The sequence below is a fragment of the Gastrolobium bilobum genome, unplaced genomic scaffold, assembly GCF_033153095.1.
Source record: "Gastrolobium bilobum isolate Gb01-03AN ecotype WA unplaced genomic scaffold, APGP_CSIRO_Gbil_v1 utg4923, whole genome shotgun sequence".
NCBI lineage: Eukaryota > Viridiplantae > Streptophyta > Magnoliopsida > Fabales > Fabaceae > Gastrolobium > Gastrolobium bilobum.
In genome coordinates, this window is record NW_026898411.1 from 490,963 (window position 1) to 514,124 (window position 23,162).

Sequence of the window (23,162 nt, forward strand, 5' to 3'; positions counted from 1 at the left end):
TCTATTAAACCTGGTCAAAAAAATATTATTAAATGCTTATTCATTGCATTAAAATAAAACAATATTTATGCCATGATTATGTGTTAGAATTCACAAATAATAAAAAATTTAGTTACTATGTCCGTTTGAACAATAGGAAGAAAAGGAGAAAGAGAATACGAATTTGTATTATTATTATTTTGAGCAAGAGCGTGACATGTTTATGAGATACCAAGTACGCCACAATCTGCAGTAGGCTTTCTACGCGCGTGTCTCAGAAGGATAAGCAAGAGTCAACCGGTCAAATCCCAAATAGCAAGCTTAGTTTAGTTCCATCTTAATCGTTAAACTAATAATATTAATTTTACACAAACATATAAAGATAGAAATAAATATAACTGTTGAATCAATATAATTGATCTAACGGTAAGATTGATTAGTAGTCACTTGATAGTAACATGTTGTCACAATATATTTGCTTCAAACAATTATAATATATTATTAAAATTATAAAATTTTGATAATATAATTAAAAACTAGATGCATGGAATGTGGTGCTGTCTCCGTGGACTCAGTCACTGGTCCCTGGAGCGTGCTTATACTTATCCGACTCTACTATATATAACTCGACCACATTCCCCATTAGGTGAAACCATCTATCAACAAATTAATTCCAAATCCCACACACGTTTGTTGCACTTTGACACTAGCATATATGAGAGTTATGGATACTAAGGTTAAGAAAGGTGGGTCTGCAACTGCAACACAGGGACAGGTGCAGCAGAATGAAAACGAGATGGGCATGAGAAAAGGTCCATGGACGGTTGATGAGGATACCATTCTCGTCAATTACATCGCCACAAACGGTGAAGGTCACTGGAATTCCGTCGCACGTTCTGCAGGCATGTGTATATACTTTCTTCTAATTCTTTAAATATATTATTAACTCTATATAATTTCATTTTTGTCACAGTTTTTTCAATTATAATAAATCTAAAACCAAAAATATACAGGTTTGAGGAGAAGTGGGAAAAGTTGCAGATTAAGATGGTTAAACTACTTGCGTCCAGATGTGCGACGTGGAAATATCACACTCCAAGAACAAATATTGATTCTTGAACTTCATTCTCGGTGGGGCAATAGGTATAAAAATTTATTCTTATTAACCGTTATTAATTAACACTAACATCTTTAATTTCACTCTTATATCTTATTTACGGTTGTTATGTTTTACGAGTTTGAGATGTATATATAATATAATGTTTTAATAGGTGGTCGAAGATTGCTCAGCACATGCCAGGAAGAACAGACAATGAAATAAAAAATTATTGGAGGACCAGAGTCATGAAACAGGCGAAGCAACTCAACTGCGATGTCAACAGCAAACAGTTTAGGGACGCGTTGCGTTACGTGTGGATGCCCCGTTTGCTTGAGCGGGTTCAGCCCGCATCCCAAGTGGGCCCAGACCCAAGTGGAGTTCGGGTCTTTTTTTACAAAAACGGGTTACAAAGTTTAGAGTCAGGAGCAGAAGGGGAAAAACCGAACCGCTACTGCAGCTCAAGTGGTGCATCCTCGGACTCATCGTCCGTGGAGTTGCAAGTTCCTTCAAATTCGGACCATAGCGATTCTTCGGAACTGTTGGGTCATGATGTCTCGGTTCATAGACTTGAAAAGGGTTCGGATATATGGCCAAGTATGAATAATCAAATGTTTGAACAGGGTAATGGTGGTGGTGGTGGTGACTCATTGGAGAGTTTGTGGAACGAAGAGAATATATGGTTCTTGCAACAACAACTTAATTTCTGATGATATCGAATAAAACACGATTTCCTTGCGTGACGCATCGTACAATTCACAGTGCGAAAAGTGGAGCAAGCGTGACTCTTTTGGTGACTTTGATGTAACAAAAAATATAGGTACTAGATCATTGGTATATCGCATTAGGGGGGATGAATTTTCATAATTTTATTGCTACAAATACACGAAAATTGCACGCGCTCTTAGCCTTTTCCTTGAGCAATAATGGTGCTTTGCTTTGTGATTAGTTTTTTGGGTATTTTCTTTGTGATTGGCCATGAAAGGGGGTGATGGGCGCTTGTGCTTGCTTCTAAGCTTGTTAAAGCACATAATTGGTCTGCTTTTTAACTTGAAAAAGAGTTTTTTGTGGAAAGGAAGCAAGGAATGTGTTCCACGAGTAGTTTCACATTCCAATTTCCAACCCCAAGATAACGAAAGTTCAATGCTCCATCCCTGATGTTGACTCTTTGTTTCCGTGCTTGTAAATTAAAAATTTCTAATTGTATAGCAGCATATTAAACGGTATCAACCAGCTTAACTTCACATCTAGTGCGTGTAACACGGTATGTACTAAGCGGTGATTCAACGGCCTCCACATCTCACGACATCAATCAGGATAATTTCAAATTGTAAACTTGGATGAATATTTATATATAATCTGAAGATTAATGTTATACTTGCAATCTATTTTTGTTTAGAAATTATTACAATCATATCATAACTGTTGATTTTCGTCAATTAACCATTATCATTTATTGAAAATCAAATTTATTTATTAATCATTAATGTTAAATAAATGATAGTTATTGATTGACAGAAATCAATTGTTATAATTTGGTGTCAAATTTCAAAGTTTGATACTGGTGTCAAATGATTCTATCCTATATATATGGAAAAATATTTATCCTTTTAAAAGATATAACATTGTGTCATTTTAGATTCTGATCGTTGATTTCTGTCAATCAATGGTTATAATTTATTAGGTCAAAATTATTAATTAATTCATAATAAGTTTTCCCTATTAAGTTTGATCCAATAATTTATAACTGTTGATTGACGAAAATCAACGGTTATAATCTAAAATGACATAAGATTTATATCGTTTAAAAAAGATAAATATTCCCCCCCCCCACCACCACCACACCACACATATATATAGAAGTAAGATCTTTTGACACCAGTGTCAAATTTTAAGTTTGACACCCCATCTAAAGAGTCATTAGATCAAAAAAGATCAACGACTTTGATTTGTAAGCATGTGACACCATTGATCTTTTTTTATCTAACGGCTCTTAGATGATGTGTCAAAGGATCCTATCTCTTATATATATATATATATATATATATATATATATATATATATATAAACAAGATCATTTGACACCGGTGTCAAATTAAAAAGTTTGACACTAAATCTTAACCGATGATTTCCGCCAATCTATTGATTAAGCTATTGAAAATTAATAATTAATTAATAAGTGTGACCCAATGAATTATAATCGTTATATTCACGAAATCAACAGTTATATATGGAGTAAGTTCCTTTGACACTAGTGTCATACTTTTTAGTTTGACACCAAATTTTAATCGTTGATTTCTATGAATTTAACGGTTATAATTTATTGGATCACACTTATTAATTAATTATTAATTTCTAATAAATTATTAATTTCTAGTAAATTATAACATTAGATTGACGGAAATCAACAGTTAAAGTTTGATGTCAATTTTTTTCATTTGACACTCGTGTCAAATAATCCTATATTTGACATTTAAAATAGAGTTGGGACAAAAAAATTGAAATTTAAAAGTCTATTTTGTTTGCTTGAAGTCAAAATAGTAAGTCCAGAAAACAAACAAAAATTTCAAAATCTCTAATTTTTCCTTTCATATTTTAAAATTTTTATCTCTTCTTTTCTTTTGCCCCTTTCAAACGAAGGTAAGTCATTCCGGTGTTATAGATTATTCAATGGGCCCAAATGACATCTACTATGTTAAGCCCAATAAATCCGCGTGATACCGTTTTCCCCTCAGTAAACCGGAACTAAATTTGTCATTTTGACAAAAAAAAACTTTATTTGAGCTTCTTTAAAAAATATACTTTCATATTTAAAAAAATAATTTTGTAAATAATATTATTGAATGAAAAGTAAGAGAAATTAAGAAGGAAAAAACGACGAATATGAGCTTCTTTATTTGTTCATATAACGAAATAATTCAATTGAAATAAAATTAAAAATAATAATTTAATAAATTTGGGAAGGATTATTTTGTCCATTAAAAATTGCAAGCTGACGTCGTCGTTTCCCCTCTCAATCGCAGACCGCATTCCCACTCTTCGTCAGAAACCCTAAAAATACTTGCTATAAATTAAGAGCTCGTGCACAGTTTAACAGCGCCGTTGTTGAGAACTTCTTCATCTGCAGCTCTCTGGTTTCTGTATTTGCCTTATTTTTTTTTGTTTATGATTTCATTCTTTTAAATTTTGAAGAGATCACAGTGATGACCACATGAAATTCAAGCTCAACAGACCGGAATGCATAGTTTTCTCTCTTAGGAGATTCCTCTGCGTGTCGACAACCCCGCTGAACTGAGTGATCTCTTCTATTTTCAAAACCAAAAATCACCTTGTTTTCTTTTCCCCTTTTTTCTTTGAAATTATCAATTTTATTTTGATTTTTAAACTAAATATTATCGGAGGTCTGTGTTTGGGGAAAGAGTTTTCACTATGAGGATAAAGAAGCTCCCTCTTCTGAAATTTTAAGTTGAGGAAGTCCGCTGGCTGAATCGAACCATAAACCTTATTGCCACTACTGAGTGATCTCTTTCTCCTTTTATTGAATTTTTTTTTTATCATGTTTAATCCTAATTGTATTTCTTGTTTTTGCTTACTCAATAAACCAATTGCTTTTGTAACGATGATTTTTATTTATTATTTCGTTTAGGGAACCTTTTCTTGGTTGATATTATTATCCTAAGTTGATGAGGGTGAGGTCAGTGATGATTTAAGAATTTGCCTACATTGGCTGATTTATCTGGTTCTAGATTATGATGTGTCCAAATTATCTGAGGCCTCTTAACATAGTCCCTTCATTTTGATTGTTTCTATGGAATAACTTTTGGTCATCTGATTCGGTGAGAAAAGTTCTTTTCTGACAATGCCAAATATGCTACTTATTAGTGTAAAACTGAAGGATACCAATTTTGTGGAATTGGTACCATAATTAGCCTATAGTTCGCTGGAGATGAAATGATTGTGGAATTGGTGATCGTTCTCGCTGCAAGTGTTTTTGGTTATTTGTACTTGGAAGTGTTAAATTGGCATAGTGCTGAATTCTTTAGTTTTAGTTTTGTTTAGATTTTCTTTTCCTGTTAAGGGATTCAACAACACAGTTGTCAATCAGAGATAGATGATTAGGTTTTCCAAAAAAAATAAATAGATGATTAGGATTGGCGCATAATACAGCTTTTAAAATTTTGAGGATACGCAAACTAAGTTCACACCTCTAAATCATGGATCTGGGTCTCAACTAATCCAAACTTTACATGTGCATGTAGTATTGAAAATAATTCTTGGTTTATTTTTATTTTTTCAGTTTTGTTTTGTTTATAAAAAATATACTGTTTCATATTATTTTTAATTTTTTAAGATATGGAGAACGAAATAATACGAAATGCCGTTTTTTTTTGTTTGCATATTAATAATAAAAAAATGTGATTTTTTTTATTATTAATTATTAGTGCGAATATACCAAATAAGAAAATGAATTAATTTCAGTTTCCTTTACAAGGGAATATCAAACTAGCTCTTATTGCCAAATTCTGATAAAAAATAATCGAAGTGTTTTGCAGAAAAGAAGATAAAGTCTACACAAAATCAAAATGGTTCAGAACCAAATAACTAAAAGATACGTACTGTATTAAAGTGCCTAAGCACATGAAAACATGTGCATTTTTTTTACGCAATTTAGTTATGGGAGTTACTGATCTGGATAAAATACAATAGGCTCATCAAAGGTTGAAAGTCCAACCACAATAGGCCCGTAAAGGGTTAAGGGCCCAAGCAATGTGCAATATCCATATCGCGCATAAGAAATTAGAGGCGCGATGCTAAATCGTCTTTAACATAATTTCATAGTGAAGTAAGTGATTAAATAGGTAAAAAGCCACCGCACTATAGAACCAATACTCAAGAGACAGCACTAGTTTGCCACTACTCTATCAAGATAGCATGATATAATGGGATAGGGCCAGAGCAACACCAGTTGAACTTGCAACTCATTTACAGCCAATTAGAAGTTACATCGCTTATCGAAGGTAGTATCTGATTCACTATATAAGCTTGACTTTGATACTGACTTGAGCGTCAGAATGTCATTGCAGGTACACTCCCCTCTGGATCATCGCGTCTGTAACATCCTCGTCTCAAGTCGGTTTAATTAACATACATATGATACAAACAGAAACAACGGAAGACTTAACTTACAAAAATACGAGCTAATTTTTTTTTTCTTTTTCATTAATCTTAATTTACATGATATCTCACATTGCATATTTCTCTTAATTTAATTCGTATTTGACGAAAACAAAAATCGGGCAGAGTAACCTCTGTAAATTAGACAACTGGGGATTTGTCAATCCCACTCTCCAAGGTTCCTGATAAACAGTTTATACCATATATGATTTCAGAAATACCAGATATCTATATAGGACTATATACCCATCCATGGGTGCATGCATAACTAGCTCCGTACCACTATGTCTAACAGCATACATATTTCAACACATGCACAAATGTACATGCATCAAATATGAACACATGTACAAAACATATACAGACCATATATTTTATAATGGATCAAACATCATGATCCCAAAATGAATAGAACACTATACAACAGTACATATTCTCCAAAAATAACATCTGTATTAAATAGTAGCGTCCGGCCACCCAGAACTCCATATCCTCATACTAGTACCTCTAGCCACAGGTAGTGTCCTTGTCCCGTGAGGGCTCTTCAATTAACTGTGTTCCTGAAATCATATCCCCAAACGGGGTTAGAGACGAATCTCTAGTAAGCTCCAAGTTTATGGAAAACTCTCCATACCCTGGGCTCACTTCCTGCATGACAGTCAGATACATAATATACAAAACATCATATAAGCAAATATCATAGTTGAACAAGCATATACACATATCTTATCAAAGATGCACGCAGTATTTCCCAAGGGAGGACCCCAAGCGAAAATCAACGCACGTAACAAATATCATAACTAAACTGAGCATATATACATATCTTATCAGAGAAGCACATAGTATTTCCCAAGGGAGGACCTCAAGCGGAAATCAACGCACATAAATTCATTTACGAAAATCATCCTAATAATCACATCAGAACAAAGCCTATCATATTAAAGATGTACGTAGTCATTTCTGAGGGAGGACCCCAAGCGGAAATCAATGTACGTGTTCTCAAGGGAGGACCCCAAGCGGAACCAGAACATATCAGAGGTGTACACAGTCAGTCCCGAGGGAGGACCCCAAGCAGACATCAGTGCACATGTTCCCAAGGAAGGACCCCAAGCAGAACCAAAAACATATCAGAGATGTACATAGTCAGTCCATAGGTAGGACCCCAAGCAGACATCAGTGCACAAGGATCAATGGTCAAAGATCATCACAGAAATCACATCAAAATAAAACATATCATATTATCATATAGCTCTATATGAATGCATCTATATCATATATCTCATACATATCATACAACCCGACCCCAGTCCGTACACTATGGCGGAACACAAAGTATGAGTGAATCCCATAAACATAGAGCTTACCTCTTGAAGCTTTACCGATTTGCTCACTTGTAACACAAGTTACCTATTTAGCTCCAAAGAAAATCCAAAGACGCTCAGTCGCTAGGCACACCTAGAGACAGAATCCAAAACGAAGCTCAATAAAATGCTACAATGCCATGTAATCACAAGACATACATTTTATTGTTTACTTTCATTTCTTTTCGTGTATGCCAATTTACAAGTCAAGACCATCCTTTCTTAATATCATTATTTAACACATTTACGGATGATTACTCGTAACACAAGCAACCACTCGTTTTCATAATTACCTAGGGTCCTTAAATGACCCAACCAAGCTTCTAAAATACCATTTATAATTTTTAACAATTCCTAGTCCCCACAAAGCCTACATGGCCGAAACCACAACAAGGAAAAAGCTAGGGATTTGCATCAAATAATTGACACAACAATAGCTCCTAGAATCCACACTTAGCCCCTAATTATTCATATATTTTCATAACAATTTTAAGCCTAACTTTGCCTATTTGACATACAAAGGAGCTAAGGTGCTTCTCATTATGTCTTAAATCATTTAACTTCAAAATCATACTAAAGCCATGCATTAGGACCTAACCACATCATCAAAATAATTTTAACATAATTTTCCCTAATAATACCCTAAAGGCCGAAATGCATAGGGTAGGTTTTCAAGGGATTTTCCACCATGTAATCTCACTTTCACACTTAATCTCAACATACACCAATATTCAAACCTTCACAATTTATGCAATTAAATTTTTGCTCATCAACCCTAAATACCTATCATGGCCAAATTCTAGGGTGGTTCAAGGGGACTTTTTCTTAAATTTTTAAACACATGTTCATGGTTATTCTACATTACAACTTACTACACAACACTAATTCATCACAAATTTCTAATTTCAAACTCAAAATTCCCCACCAAAACATACTTCAAACTTTCAAGACTTAAATCACAAAAATCAAACCATGGAAATAGAGATTTCTCACCTCTAATCCCTTATACCAAGCCTAGAGAACAACCTCCAAGTAAAGCTCCATGAAAATTCCCAATTTCTCTCCTTGATGAATATTGATCCGAATTGGGGGAAGAGGATATCTCTTTCTACAAGTACTTTCAGCCCAAAATAGATGGTGGAATGGATTCCTTGGGTGATTTACTATAAATTTCGTCTAATGCACTTTCGAATTTGGATGATTGTAGAGTGAGAAATCAAGGAAGGAAAAGCTTGAAGCCAAGCTTCCATGGAGATGTTGCGGGTGAGAGAAAAAAGAAAGAAAGAAAGAATGCAGGAAGACTAGAAAGAATGCGAAAATGTCACGGTTTCTAAACAGGAAGTAGGTTAAGTTAATTTATCTGGGTAACAACTTATCTATCTACAGGCCTCCATTCAATACCAAACTTTACCCAATGAAGTAGAATATTTTTCCAGTCATATTTCTAACTTTACTTTCACTTTTCGGGTAACTTTGCTTACCGTATTTTTACCCCTTAACTATCATTTTAACTCTTTTTTCACCAAAGGTGACTTTATTTCTTTTTCTTCTAATTATTCTTCAATATTAAATCCACAACTACTAGTGATGGTTATTATAGCGCCAATGGAGAATCATACCCATCATATCATCAACAGCCCAGAAAACAGACAACCCAACTCAAAGTCTTCTCACATCAACCGAGTGTGATTAGGCCCAATACATATTGGCCAACCCATATTGTATTAGACTGATCAGTTACTAATCTCATATTATTGGAGATAGTACTCTTATATGGGTGAAACAAATATATGGGTTTATAACTACAAAGAAAAAATAAAAATTTGACATAAAATTTTATGAGTGTATAACATAAGATAGTTTTCTTATGCAACATAATATGTGGGTTTACAACTAAAAATAAAAAATAAAAATTTGGTATAAAATTTTATTACTGTATAACATAAGATAACTTTCTTATGATAAGGCATATATTTCCTTTTAAGTATACTGCTTATTTTTATTTTTCATTTTTTGAAATTTCTCGTGATTATTCACTAATTTGGTTGGTGACAAAACTCCTTCTATGGTGGAAACCAATGGAATATACCATCAAATGGTGGCAGGTCTTTAATAGCAAGGGACTCATGAAAATAAAAAGATTTTGGTTTGTTACTCACATGTCACCATTGGATGAAATTTAAATATCTTCATTTTTTACACGTCTCGTATCTCAGATTAGTATTTTAATTGTCTTAAAAAGTCAAAGCTTACGAAAAGATTAGAGGAATATTAATTTGTCTCAAAGAGATAATTAAGATTGAGTTAATTTCAAAGAAAAATATATCTAAATAATAGCATGAATAACTTAAGTTGCACAATTTTTTTTTTCTTTTGGGAATGTATTGTTATTTAATATGATAGAGTTATCTGAGAGGTTAATAGTGATAAAAAGTTGAAAGAAAAAATATTAAAATAAAAAATGTTAAAATCATCGCCACTAATTAAATAATAAATTATTATAATCCTTTTACCATATTAAATTTTTGTACTTTCCCCCCCGATTTCTGTGCTGGGTCATAACGATTCCTATCCTAAGTCAAGTTATAACCGAACTTGTACCCTTTTCGGCTCACACATGACACATTATTGGTCACAATTCTGCCTATAAATAAAAAATTTGGGCAAGAAGTTACGCTTACGCTGTATCTAGTGGTGTAAATAAGAAAAATTACATTAGGTTTTGACTTAAATAAATTAGATTTATATAATTTTTTTTGAATTTAGCCTTACCTATTAGTTAGTGTAAATCTAAATTACAAATCTGATATGACTTATATTTAACAAACAATAGTTTTGTCCTCTGTTTAAGCTTATTAAATATTCCATAATTTTAAAAAATAATTAAAATGATATTATGTTATTATTAAAAATTATTAAAATAATAATTTTATTTAAAATAAATAATATAATATAGGCTGAATTATAAACTTGTAGACCAGACACGTACAAACAAAACCCATTGCCTGTTTTTTAAATAAATTTCTTTAAAAGTCTAACTCTATCTATCTCATTATTTATAATAAATTTCCTTAAATCCATCGCCTAACCTATTTATATTCGTAGTAGCATGACTCAAGTACTCCCATTGCCTTAAAGAAAGTCCTGGCTGATGGTAAACCCATGTAACGTGATTGTCATAGAATAGAACTACTTTGGTTCTATGTGTTGGACCCACCATTTATTATAATAATAATAACAACAACAATATTGGGTTTGGGGAGCATTTTGACCCTCAGATCTTGACCATCCACCATGCGGTCCAACAACGTAGGTAACCTTCAGATATCCACTATTCTTCATCGTGGTTGGGGATGCCCTTCAGGTTGGTTTCTAATCAACTCAATATCACTGTCACAATCACAAATTTCCAATGAACATATTGCCATTAATCACATTCTCTTTTTATTTTTCTCAATAAACAGTGCCTTTTGCATAATAATTCTTACACAATTAAGTGATAGGATAACAAAATCACTATAATTTATTATTTATATATTTTTTAAAGGTTTTGTCAAATGGAAGGTTTATAAGCGTGAGACACAGAGCACTGACCAACGCAGTGAAGCCCAGAATGTCAATGATGTACTTTGCAGCGCCACCGCCGAATTGGTGGATAACTCCACTGCCAAAGATGGCGACACCCCACAATCCAAGACTATATAAGCCCTTCACGTGGGGCCAATACAAGCAAACAGCATGCTTTGATACCATGTTAAGAACCTTGAGACTTCTCAACTAACAGTCAGATAACATCCATTGTTGATATTCTTGCCCCCACCTAATTAGTCAGTAGATAGCAGGACTAGGGTACCACAAGAAATCCTTCTATTTCCTTTTGCTTTTACATCGTGGTAAATTTTCTGGTGTGTTTGGTTATATGGGTCTGAATCTTTTTTTATGAGCTTTCAGCAATAGATTTACTTAAGCTGTGTGTCGTGGTACAACTTTATGTTATGATTGCTAATTTGAACCTGAATTTATTTAACTGAAAAGTTTGTGGTTGAGATGGCTTCCTTTTGTACACCTCTTTCGTCAGCTTGCAATTAATCTTAGTTATATTTCTGTAGGAAAAACTTCGACAAGAAGCTACAATGTCATATTTCAGGGGTCATGTCAGCAATATCAGTAGGGGAATCTTCAAAGACGGAGGAAAATAGGAAAAATCCAATGCTTTCTTCAAGAATTGACCATCCTTTATGCATATTCAGTGGTTTCTCTCAAGTTTCAGGAGACAGAGACCACAGCAATCAAGAAGTTTTATCTGCTACAAGTGTCAAGATTCCATATATTGAAAAATTGCCACCATATACATCTTGGATATTTTTGGACAGGTGTTTGACTAATAATTATTTTAATTTTCTGTCCTTTTATGCCTGATGTGCATTTCTTTCCAAATTGAAATTTCCTGCTTCTTGAATTGTATTCCATTTTAAAATTGAAACTGAGATTTCAAAACCTATTAATCAGTTAGTATGCAGATTATATAATGTAGTTTTGCTATTTTAAAATCTTTCACACACATCAGAAATCAGAGGATGGCCGAAGATCAGTCAGTTGTTGGAAGAAGACGTATATACTATGATCAACATGGAAGTGAAGCACTGATATGTAGTGACAGTGAGGAAGAGTCAACAGAACCTGAAGAAGAAAAACATGAATTTTCCGAGGCTGAGGACCGTGTTCTATGGTAAGCTAAAATGAAGATAACAGAGTTGCCAGAATAAGGTCCATTTATTTGTGAAGGAAGATTCGACGAAATAAGAACAATTGATCCTGATTATAACATTTTTGGTTGGCTATATAAATCCTTAATTATCATATTTAAATGACAATTGACATAGATGCTTCGTTGAAGCTTAAATGTTTTTCCTTGCTGCTCATGTGTTCAGGAAATAAGACTTGTATCATGACCACATGAGTTTTTTAATATCATATTTAAACTTGTAGCTCATAATTTTCAATCTTTATTCAAGCATTCAAAGTTTCTCTTTTCCTGAAATACCGTCTTGACTCTTGAATTTGCTAGGATGGCATTTGAGGAACATGGGTTAAATGACGAGGTATTGAATATTTTTAGCCAGTTTGTTGGGGGCACCAGTTTAGAAATTCAGGTAATCAATAACTTGGGACACTATTATATGTTATGCTTGATGATTTTTTTTTACCTTTATTATGGAAAATATAAATTGCACCATGGGGATTTATGGTGAGAAGCCATTTTAATTTCTGAGAGAAATTGTTTTCATGAAAATATGCAGGAGAGATACAAAAGTATCAAGGAAAAGAATATTGGTAGGTTGGACCAGCATTCAGAAGGCTCAGGGAAATATGAATCTCCTATTGACATATGTCCAGGGAAAAGCCTGAGTGCTGCATTAGATTCTTTTGATAACCTTTTCTGTCGCCGGTGCCTGGTACATACTAATTCTATTGATGATTCTTTTGACATAACTTGGACCATTTGTTGTTTTTTCTCTGTTGTAGTGTTTTTCTTTCTTTTCTTTTTCCATTTTCTTTTCTTAACCTGGATTTGAATTAGTTTCGGTTTATGTTTCAAGAAATTTTGAAAATAGTTTAAAAATTATTTTTTGAATTTTTTTTTTTCATTTATGCAGCATGTTTTAATAAAAAATATATTAAGTCTTTAGTACATAAAAAATATTAAATCTCATTATTTTAAATCGTCTGCTATGATTTACAGCAATTAGAAGAGCCTAGCCTAGCAACATTTGATGTTTTTGTTACGGGACCATTTTGGTTTTAAATATTTTTTATAATTTTTTTTATTTTCTTTAATTTATGTTCAAGAATAATTTATGTTAAAAGTTTTAAAAAATAAATTTTGAGATATTTACTTTAAAAAATTCAAAATAGGTGGAATAAATGTAATTAAGTGAATAAACATGCAATTAAAAAAAATAGGTAAAATAAATATAATTAGCGTAGATAACTAGAAAGCATTGATGACATTTTAGCTTTTTTGGTTTTCGACTTGAAACTATTTGAGAAGTGGAAAAAGTTTATAAACAACAAAGCGGGAAACTCATGAGGTTTTTTTATTACTTTTTTTTTTCAAGACTAAGGATCCAAAAAGTTTAGAGTCCATAAAATAAAAGCCAAAGACAACGATTTAAAAACGTCATAAAAAATAATTAAGAGATTCTATCTATTATATTATAATTGAGAATCATTCTTTAGAAACTTTGCTAATGTGTCCTCTTTTTCTCAATATCCATTTTATGTTCACATTTAAACCATTTTGAAATACTTCATCTTTTAATTAGTAATTAGTCAAATTCAAATTCAAAATTTAAAGTTCATAGGCGGGAAAAAAGTTTAAAATTTTGGTTGTCGAACAACTATATTAATATCTAACTACTTTCTGTATGAGTGATTGTTAAGCCTATTAATAATACCACTACTTCCAGCATCGAAAATTGTTAAGCCTACAAATAATAATAATTATTATGCAATTAATCTAATGAATGTCTTTTGATGTTATCCTATTCAACTTCAACTATAAAATGTTTGAAAGAATATTAAACGTACGAACTTAAATATTTTTCAACTCTTTATCTATTATATATGTCACAAATACATACTCCCCAGAGAGTCAATTTAGAGGCAACTATAGAAAACATAGATATATAATAATCTAAACGCAACTATAAGAACCTTTTTTGGGCTATTTGACCCTTTTGCCCCTTATTAATTAATTAATAACTATTTTGCCCCTGATTCGAAATTATCTATCAATCTGCTCCTCTTTAATCGACTACTTTGCATGTTTAATCGACTAAATGGTTGTTGGAAGATTTAATCGACTAAATCTCCCTACTTAATCGATTAAAATCATACTGGCTACTCTTTTTTTTTTTGTCAAATATGGAGATTTAGTCGACTAAATAGGGAGATTTAGTCGACTAAATCTCCCAACAGCCATTTTTTATCTGTTTTGGCCATTTAGTCGATTAAAAATGCAAGGTAGTCGATTAAAGAGGGGCAGATTGATAAATAGTTTCGAATCAGGGGAAAAATAGTTATTAATTAATTAATAAGGAGCAAAAGGGTGAAAAAACCACCTTTTTTGTGTGGATAAATATAAAAATTTATTACATGCTGATGTAGAATGCTGATAGTTAGAGATGACAAATTAGGCTCGGCCCTCACCAACATATTTCTATAATTAAATTAAAATTTCATCATTTTTCCTTTATAATTAAATTCATAAATATGATTTCAATTTTTGTAAATATAAATTTCTAAAATTCAAAATAATATGGACACAATTCCTTGTAAAAAAATAATTATTTATATAAAATGCTGATAGTTAGAGGTGGCAAACTAACCGGACATGCCCACCCCGCCTGCTAACTTAGTTTTATAATTGAATTAAAATTTCATCCTTCTTTTTTTATAATTAAATTCCTAAATCTAATTTCAATTTTTGTAAATACAAATTTATAAAATTTCAAATACTAACTACACAAATCCTTGCAAAAAATAATTATTTATTATTTTTTTTTTAAATTTGATTGTGATAAATGAAAGTTCATCTATGATAAATGTTGAAAAAAGTGGAGTCAAACTTTACAATTTTTGAATGACCACAAAAGAAGCTACAATGTATAAATATATTTTTACGAGTTCCGTTAAACTTTACAAGACAAATAAATCAATTTTAATTTTTTTCTCCGTGCATGCACGGATAATGCACTAGTTTGTAACCAACAGCCTAAATTGTATCCTTTCAACTAGGGGTGTAAATGGGCTGGGTTAGGCTAGACTTTGGCTTAAATAGGCCAAGCCTTTGTAAAAAACATTGGGTATGGCCTGACCTATTAGTCTGTGTAGGCTTCAAATTACAAGTCTGGCCTGATCTATATTTAAAAAATAAAATCCTTGACCTAGGCCTGTTAGCTTGTTTAAGCTTATTAAACATTCAACAATTAAAAGAATAACTAATATAATATTATTTTATTATTCAAAATTATTAAAATATTAATTTTATTTATTATATTTTAAATAAATAATATGATATAGGCCGACCTGTAGGCTTATAGGCCAGACATGTACAAAAAAGCCTATGGCCTATCTTCTAAATAGGTATTTGTAAAAGCCTAGTCCTGTTCTAGTTTACTATTTATAATAGGCAAGTTTGGCTAATATAGGCCAGGCCGTAGGCCCTTGTAGGCCGGTCTAGCCCATTTACACCTCTACTTCAAGCCAAAAAGAAAAAGAATTTGGTTCATAATTGATATTTATGTGATAACATCCATTTCGATTACTATACTACCACATTATACTGACTCCTATTAATTAGGATAACATTTAAATTTGTGGCACGGGGATATAATTAAAAAGGATATTTAATTATAATTATTATCTACCGAAAAAGAGAGAGAGAGGATATTTATTAGTCTTATTTGCAGGGTTGCTCCATTATATTATATCATAAATTCTTATGCATAAAATTGCATTTATTTATGCTTAATTAACAAGATTACGTAACCTCCTCCGTCAAATTTGCAGCCAAATCAGTGTTCAAACCGTATCAAACCAATGAGCCTTAAAAGATAAACTTGAGATTGAATTTGATATAATTCATGTATATATATCATAAATACATGTGTGTGTATTTATTTAAGTGGTCTAAATATCTAAAAAGATCCAAGACCCTATCAAGTAAAATGTCAACCAACTATTTTACCCAAAAAAAAAAAAAAAATGTCAGCTAACTAAGGGCAACCACTTTTTAAATTTCATTTCGAGCCTGTTTGGATTCTCTATTTTTTTTAAGCTAGATGCTACTCGTAAGTTAAAGTTAAAAAATAAGAGCTTAAAATAAAAAGCTAAAAGCTGTTTGATAATTATATAAAAGATTTAGCGAAAAAATTACTTAAAAGCACATATTTCAATAAAATTATCTATCTATCTATCTATATAACTCTCCATTTAAAAAAAAAACGCACAATTCTATAAAAGCAGATAAAAACTTAAAAAAAAGCTCCTTCTAGAAGCTTTTAGCTATAAGCTTTTTTTCATTAAAAAAAAAAAGAATTTTTCATTATAAGAGTTTTTCTCAAAATATTTATAAATAACTTCTAACTTAAAAAAGAGAGAAAGAGATTGAAAATTTTAACAATATTCAAGAATGCGAATCAGGTTACACTGCCAAGTTTTATTCATACACCTACACAACTTGACTAACTAACCCAACCTCCCCAACCAGTACTTACAATGCCTCACTAACACTAATGGTCCCAACAGACTCACTAACACTTGAAAATATCAAATAATCTATGCAGGTGTAACAATGCCTCACTAACACTAATGGTCCCTAAACTTTGAATAATGGTCCTTAAACTTTGAATAAGGGACTCTTGCTCGTTCTTCTTACTTGTTGTTCTCCTCCTCTAAAACATTTCTACTGGTTACAATGTTGAACTTCCCGTGGCTAAGTGGCTTGTATATAAAAGAGGAGCGGAGGTGGTGTTAGTTTCAGTGCTTATGATTGCTTCAAAACAAATGGGTTGGTGGAAAAAAGCCGAAGAGTTCTTCAACTATGCTGTTCCCACCCCTAAAGAGGTCTTCTACCTCCTCGCCATAACACTTCTCAACCTTCTTCTCCCTCTCTCTTTCTTGCTCTTGGCCACTCTCTCTCGTGCTCAATACTATCTTCAAACCCTCACTTGGTACCATTCACCACAACCCTTTCTCTACTTTTTATTCCTTGCCCTGTATATCAACCCATATATTCTCTATGTTCTTGTTTCCATGGTAAGCGTGGTGATAAGTCTCTTTAATGAGACTTAGAACATATGGTTTAGAGTGTAATTGGTGAGAAATGAATGACTTTTGTGATTAAAATACCCCAAAAATTCATGTTGAGCTGAAATTTAATGGGCTTAAGTGCTAATGGGCTTAAACTTGTTATTTACAGGCCCATTTTGTTAACATTCATCAGGAAAAGCAAGAAGAAAAGGTATGGGCTGGACCTGTTGTCAATCAAAAAGCCCAGATGAAGGAAAATTAAAGAAAGAAAGAGATAGGGATAGAAAGAAAGAGACAGAGTCAGAAACGAGAAGAAAAGGGCTGAGAGAAAACCCTAGCACACATTGTGCGACAAAGACCGACCATCATTCGACCACAAATCCACACCACCCATCCAAAGTTCCTTGCCACAAATCGATTTGCAAAGCCAAACCGTTCTCTGTATTCAATTTATTTGTCAAGATTAACCCTCAACCACGGTTCATTGAGAGATTAACCAAACCCTAGTCACCCCTTCCTTATACAGAAAACGTCAAAACAACAACCTCTTGCTGAGTGGATGAGCTGGATACTTTTTGAGAGTGGAGACTGGAGCGATTTGTGGGCGCAAGTCTACGTACGAGTTAAATGAGCAAAAAATTCCATTCGGATTGTCTTAGGAGGGAGCTGCTAGGGACCACATGCCTGCAACGCGCGAGAAGCGCGTAACCCCTGCTGAGCTGGAGAAGAAAATCGTGCAAAGAAGGAAATGAGCCCTATAAAAGGGACTGAGGAGTGAGTCACGTGTATCTCTTCTGGTTCTGATTTACCGTTTTTTAGTTTTTGTTTTCTGAACAATTTTTATTTTATTTTCTTTTAAGTTCTGTTTTGTAATGAGATTCTGGTTCATTTGATGAACTTGATGCATGTCTTTACAGCACTGAGATTGCCGGTTGTTAGGCCAGTGCTGTAATTTAGTTTTTAGAATTTTTATTTTGTGATTTCTGTAGTTCTCTGTTACTGTTTGTAAGCTTCATCCATATGGATAGTGGCTAACTTTTTAGTGGTTGGGTTTAGGTGATACCCAAACCTCAGTGCTTGTTAAACGTTTGGTTTTATGGTTTTAATTTTTATATCTCAGTTGTTTAATGCTTTTTCTAATGTTTAAAATTGTCTGCATTTTGGCCGAATGTCAGAGGTTTGGTTAGGATTTAGTTGTTGAGAAACAACTAACTCTGGATTCTGCATTAGACACATGGACTTAGATGAGAAATCATCTAAGGGATCTCATTTCAGAAATGAATGAGACCTCATGTAATGTTGGACCTGAGTCTCAAGAGTCCTAATCCCACTTGGCATAGAGATATGGAAGTGGGCAACTTTGGGATAAAATAATTTTTAAGAGATTAAAATTAACAATACAGTTCTGTTAACTGAGAATCTTAGGATGAGTTTTTTTGTTAATCAAATTATTTTTCAAGCACTGTGGGGAAGGAGAGCCAGAACTCAACCCACCTTTTTGAACTTCTTTATCAACTCAGATTTCTAATTTCCTTTGTTATTTCATATTTCAATCTCTGTTCTGTTTCCAAAATCTTTGTCACATCTGTCATTAAAATTGCTTCATTCTTACTCCTTATTTTATAACTTAGGAAAGTAATTCAGAAAATTTTAAAAGAAAAGTGAACAGTAGTGTTTTAGGTCCATTCTAAATTATTTTTACTTTACAATTTCATTTCTTTTATTTTCAAATAGTAACTCAGTTTTAAGCAATTGCAAATTTTAGTCATTTCAAAACGCCAACGATCCTTGTGGGAACGATAACTGGGACTTATAACAGCCCTATATTACTTGTTGTCGCGTATACTTGCGCGCATTACTTGCACAACTGTTAGCAAGACAACAAGTTTTTGGCGCCGTTGCCGGGGATCGAAGGCGTACATTGTCAGATTTCTTTGTGATTGTTGTTTCTGAGCTAATTCTTTTTGCTATTTTTATTTTAGCTTAATTTGAATTCTGTTTCTATATTGTGTTAGTAAATATTATTGTAGTCTCTCGAATATTGGTAGCTTAGAATTTTCTTATGTTCATATTCTGTTTTGTTGCATGTTTTATATGATTGCTCTGTCATTTAATTTTCTGTTCTGTTGTTTCATAGCTGTTAATTTGTTTCTAAATTTTTTAGTTTCAGTTTTATTTTAATTATTAGTTTCACCCTGTGTGAGGGTGAGTTGTTACTGCCTTATAAAGCCGTCAGGCTGTGAACTGTCTTGGGACTTTTCTGTTTGCAGGTTCTTGTTTGTTTATTTTTTGATTGTTCTGCATAAAAGTTGGTTAGTAATCTAGGTGTTTTAGCTAAGTCAGGTTTACCTGTTTTAGTTAAAAGGGGTGCATGAGTGCAACTCCACACCCGTTCATAGATTCAATTGACCCTGAACCTAAGAGGACATTTAGAGTTAGGAGAAGAGCCCAGAAAGCACATAGGCAAATTCCACTTCTAGAAATTGAAGAAATGGAGGATTTAGGAAGTGTAAATGGGAATGATGGGGTAGGAGGACCTGCAAGGATAGAGGACCCACCTGTCATAAATGACAATGATAGGTCCATGATGGACTTCATCATACCTGTGTTGGATGAGTTAGATCCAAGCATAGCCCAACCTGTGAATGAAGTGCCCTTTAAGTTAGAACCTGTGATGTTCACCATGCTCCAAAATATGGGGCAGTTTCATGGGTTGTTGATGGAAGACCCACACAAGCACCTTAGAAATTTCATAGAAGTGGCCAACACTTTTAGGAATCCCAACATCTCGGATGATGTGCTAAGATTGAAGTTATTCCCTCATTCACTGGCTGATAAAGCCAAAGAGTGGTTGAACTCCCTTCTATCCAACTCCATAACCAATTGGCACACCCTTGCTGAGAAATTCATCATGAAATTTTTCCCCTCCAATAAAATAGTGCAAACTAGAGGTGATATTGCTAACTTCATGCAGAGGGATGGAGAGACACTAGTGGATGTGTGGGAGAGGTACAAGAACCTTCTTAAGCAATGCCCCAACCATGGTTTGCCCTCTTGGGCAGTGTTACAAACCCTGTACAATGGCCTGAATACTCAAAACAGGGCCTTGGCAGATTCTGCCGCTAATGGCATGTTTATGACTATGTCCTTTAACCAAGCCCATGAGTTGTTAGAACAAATGACTCAAAATTATGCCCAATGGCCTGAAGAGAGAAATCAGCCTAGGAGAGTGGCTGGTTTACATGAGATAGACCCTGTAACAGCTCTTTCAGCTAAGTTTGATGCATTGTCCAATTTAGTGAGAACCCAAGGACAAACCATTGAGGCAAGATTGTCCCAATCCCAAGTTCCTGTACCTACACCTCAAATACCTGCAACCCAACCCCAAGTTAACGCAATAAACACAAGTGTAACTTGTGTTTGCTGTGGTGGGCCCCATTTGTATGATAGTTGCCCATCCAACCCAGAATCTGTATTTTATGTGGGAAATCAAAATAGAAACCAAAATAATTTTTCCACTATTTTTAATCAAGGATGGAGGCATAATCAACAGCCTCAATTTTTCCAAGGGCAAGGGCAGCAAGCTGGCCCCTCCAATGCTCAAACCAAACCACCTTTTCCCTCCCAAAATTACCAACAACCTTCAAGGCAGCAACCTTTTGCTCAGCCTAATGAGCTGCCTATTGCTCCACCATCTTCCTTAGAAGCTTTGTTGAGGGAATATTTGGCTAAAAATGAGACCAAGCAAAACAGCTTGGAAGCTGTTGTGCAAAGTATTCCAGCATCCTTGAGGAACATAGAATCCCAACTAGGCCATTTAGCAAACACTATGAATACCAGACCTCCTGGTACCTTGCCTAGTAACACTGAAGAGCCTAGGAGAAATAAAGAGCAATGCAATATGATAGAGCTTAGAAATGACAGATCTGTAAATCAGCCAGAAGCTGTGGTTAGACCTTCCACATTAAAAAAGAGAGAAGGGGAGAACATGTAGAAAGAAAAGGATGCAAATTCTGAACCTGTTCAGAATTCTGTTGTTCATAACATCCCCCAAAGGGTTGTGCACAGTAACTCCTTACCTATTCTGGTTGAACCAGACAATCAGTCCTCTATAGATGAGCCTTTAGGGAATAATTCCATTGAAAAACCCACTCAAAAGGGTTCGGCCCCTAAGCCAAATAGTGAGACACATGCTGCTTCAAAAAGACCTCCACCACCCTTTCCTCAAAGGTTGCAAAAGCAGAAGCAAGATAATCAGTTTAGGAAATTTTTAGACCTCCTAAAACAGTTGCATGTCAACATTCCATTTGTTGATGCATTGGAACAAATGCCCTCTTATGTGAAGTTCATGAAAGAAATTCTTTCAAGAAAAAGGAGGCTAGAAGAGTTTGAGACTGTTGCTCTTACACAAGAGAGCAGTCAATATCTTCTTAGTAAGATACCTCCTAAACTAGGAGACCCAGGAAGTTTTACAATCCCTTGTACCATAGGAGACCACTACATAGGCAGAACATTGTGTGATTTAGGTGCTAGTATCAACTTAATGCCTTTGAGTGTGTACAAAAAGCTGAAAGTAGGAGAGCCTAATCCCACCACTGTCTCATTACAGTTGGCTGATAGGTCTCTAGTTTATCCAGAAGGGAAAGTAGAGAATGTTTTGGTGAAAGTAGATAAATTTATTCTACCTGCTGGTTTTATAATCTTAGACTATGAGGAAGACAGAGAGGTTCCAATTATTTTGGGAAGGACTTTCTTACCCACTGGTGGGGCTGTCATAGATGTTAAGGAGGGTGAGTTGGCCATGAATGTGAATGGTGAACAAGTAAAATTTAATATTTTAAAAGCCATGAAATACCCAAGAGACATTGAGGAATGTTCTAGACTAGATATCATTGACTGTGTAGTCAAAGATAAATTTTTGCATGAGTCCTCATTAGACTCTTTACAAAATTCTGGTTTTGAGGGTCTAGAAATCAGTCAAACTGATTCTGAGGAAGTAGTTAAGTGGTTGAATTCCAGAACTGATGTGGTTTGGAAAAATAAAAATTTCGAGTCCTTAGAATTGGCCAAGAGAGGGTTAAAAATTCCCAAAGCCTCAATTGAAGAGCCCCCTGTGTTAGAACTCAAGCCTCTGCCTAATCACCTTAGATATGCTTACTTAGGGGAAAAAGACACCTTGCCTGTCATAGTATCCAATCTGTTCACTGTGTTAGAGGAAGAACAATTGCTGACTGTTTTAAAAAAATTTAAGAGGTCTATAGGTTGGTCTTTGGCAGACATAAAAGGAATTAACCCTTCCTATTGCACACATAAAATCCTTTTTAATGACCCAACCAGCAGCTCTAGAGAGCAGCAAAGAAGGCTTAACCCAATCATGAAAGAGGTAGTAAAAAAAGAAATCATTAAGTGGCTGGATGCTGGGATCATTTATCCCGTTTCTGACAGTAACTGGGTTAGCCCAGTACAGTGTGTCCCTAAGAAAGGTGGGATCACTGTTGTGGAAAATGATAAAAAAGAACTAATACCCACTAGGATTGTCACTGGTTGGAGGATCTGTATGGACTACAGAAAACTCAATAAAGCCACTATGAAAGACCACTTCCCTTTGCCTTTCATTGACCAAATGCTAGATAGGTTAGCAGGTAAGGAATATTACTGTTTTCTAGATGGCTATTCAGGGTACAATCAAATAGCCTTAGCCCCCGAGGACCAACCAAAGACCACTTTTACTTGTC

At 33.9% G+C, this 23,162-nt stretch overlaps 2 protein-coding genes and 3 non-coding genes across 5 annotated transcripts; 4 read left to right on the forward strand and 1 right to left on the reverse strand.

Annotated features, from left to right (window-relative positions):
• The first annotated feature begins 565 nt into the window (after positions 1 to 565).
• LOC133315947 (transcription factor JAMYB-like) lies at positions 566 to 2,273 on the forward strand. The gene is made up of 3 exons (XM_061517635.1): positions 566 to 881; positions 993 to 1,122; positions 1,251 to 2,273. Exons 1-3 carry the CDS (start codon positions 695 to 697, stop codon positions 1,783 to 1,785), a joined length of 852 nt encoding a protein of 283 aa, XP_061373619.1. The 5' UTR covers positions 566 to 694; the 3' UTR covers positions 1,786 to 2,273.
• A 1,995-nt stretch (positions 2,274 to 4,268) lies between these two features.
• LOC133315974 (small nucleolar RNA Z107/R87) lies at positions 4,269 to 4,376 on the forward strand. Its single transcript, XR_009752160.1, has one exon. It is a non-coding gene; the product is annotated as a small nucleolar RNA Z107/R87 (small nucleolar RNA).
• Positions 4,377 to 4,494: 118 nt separating this feature from the next.
• Positions 4,495 to 4,597, forward strand: LOC133315972 (small nucleolar RNA R30/Z108). The gene has a single exon (XR_009752158.1). It is a non-coding gene; the product is annotated as a small nucleolar RNA R30/Z108 (small nucleolar RNA).
• A 7,166-nt stretch (positions 4,598 to 11,763) lies between these two features.
• LOC133315962 (histone-lysine N-methyltransferase EZA1-like) lies at positions 11,764 to 18,179 on the forward strand. The gene is made up of 6 exons (XM_061517650.1): positions 11,764 to 11,984; positions 12,179 to 12,340; positions 12,680 to 12,764; positions 12,912 to 13,067; positions 17,597 to 17,638; positions 18,087 to 18,179. The coding sequence occupies exons 1-6, from the start codon at positions 11,764 to 11,766 to the stop codon at positions 18,177 to 18,179; spliced, it is 759 nt and encodes a 252-aa protein (XP_061373634.1).
• Positions 18,180 to 20,369: 2,190 nt separating this feature from the next.
• Positions 20,370 to 20,475, reverse strand: LOC133315973 (small nucleolar RNA R71). Its single transcript, XR_009752159.1, has one exon. It is a non-coding gene; the product is annotated as a small nucleolar RNA R71 (small nucleolar RNA).
• Positions 20,476 to 23,162: the final 2,687 nt, after the last annotated feature.

Coding starts and splice junctions, on each gene's coding strand:
- LOC133315947 (XM_061517635.1), top strand. CDS start 695: ATGAGAGTTATGGATACTAAGGTTAAGAAAGGTGGGTCTGCAACTGCA. Junction 882..992: donor TTCCGTCGCACGTTCTGCAG/GCATGTGTATAT, acceptor AAAAATATACAG/GTTTGAGGAGAAGTGGGAAA. Junction 1,123..1,250: donor CATTCTCGGTGGGGCAATAG/GTATAAAAATTT, acceptor ATGTTTTAATAG/GTGGTCGAAGATTGCTCAGC.
- LOC133315962 (XM_061517650.1), top strand. CDS start 11,764: ATGTCAGCAATATCAGTAGGGGAATCTTCAAAGACGGAGGAAAATAGG. Junction 12,765..12,911: donor GCACCAGTTTAGAAATTCAG/GTAATCAATAAC, acceptor GAAAATATGCAG/GAGAGATACAAAAGTATCAA. Junction 17,639..18,086: donor AGGAAAAGCAAGAAGAAAAG/GTATGGGCTGGA, acceptor GGATTGTCTTAG/GAGGGAGCTGCTAGGGACCA.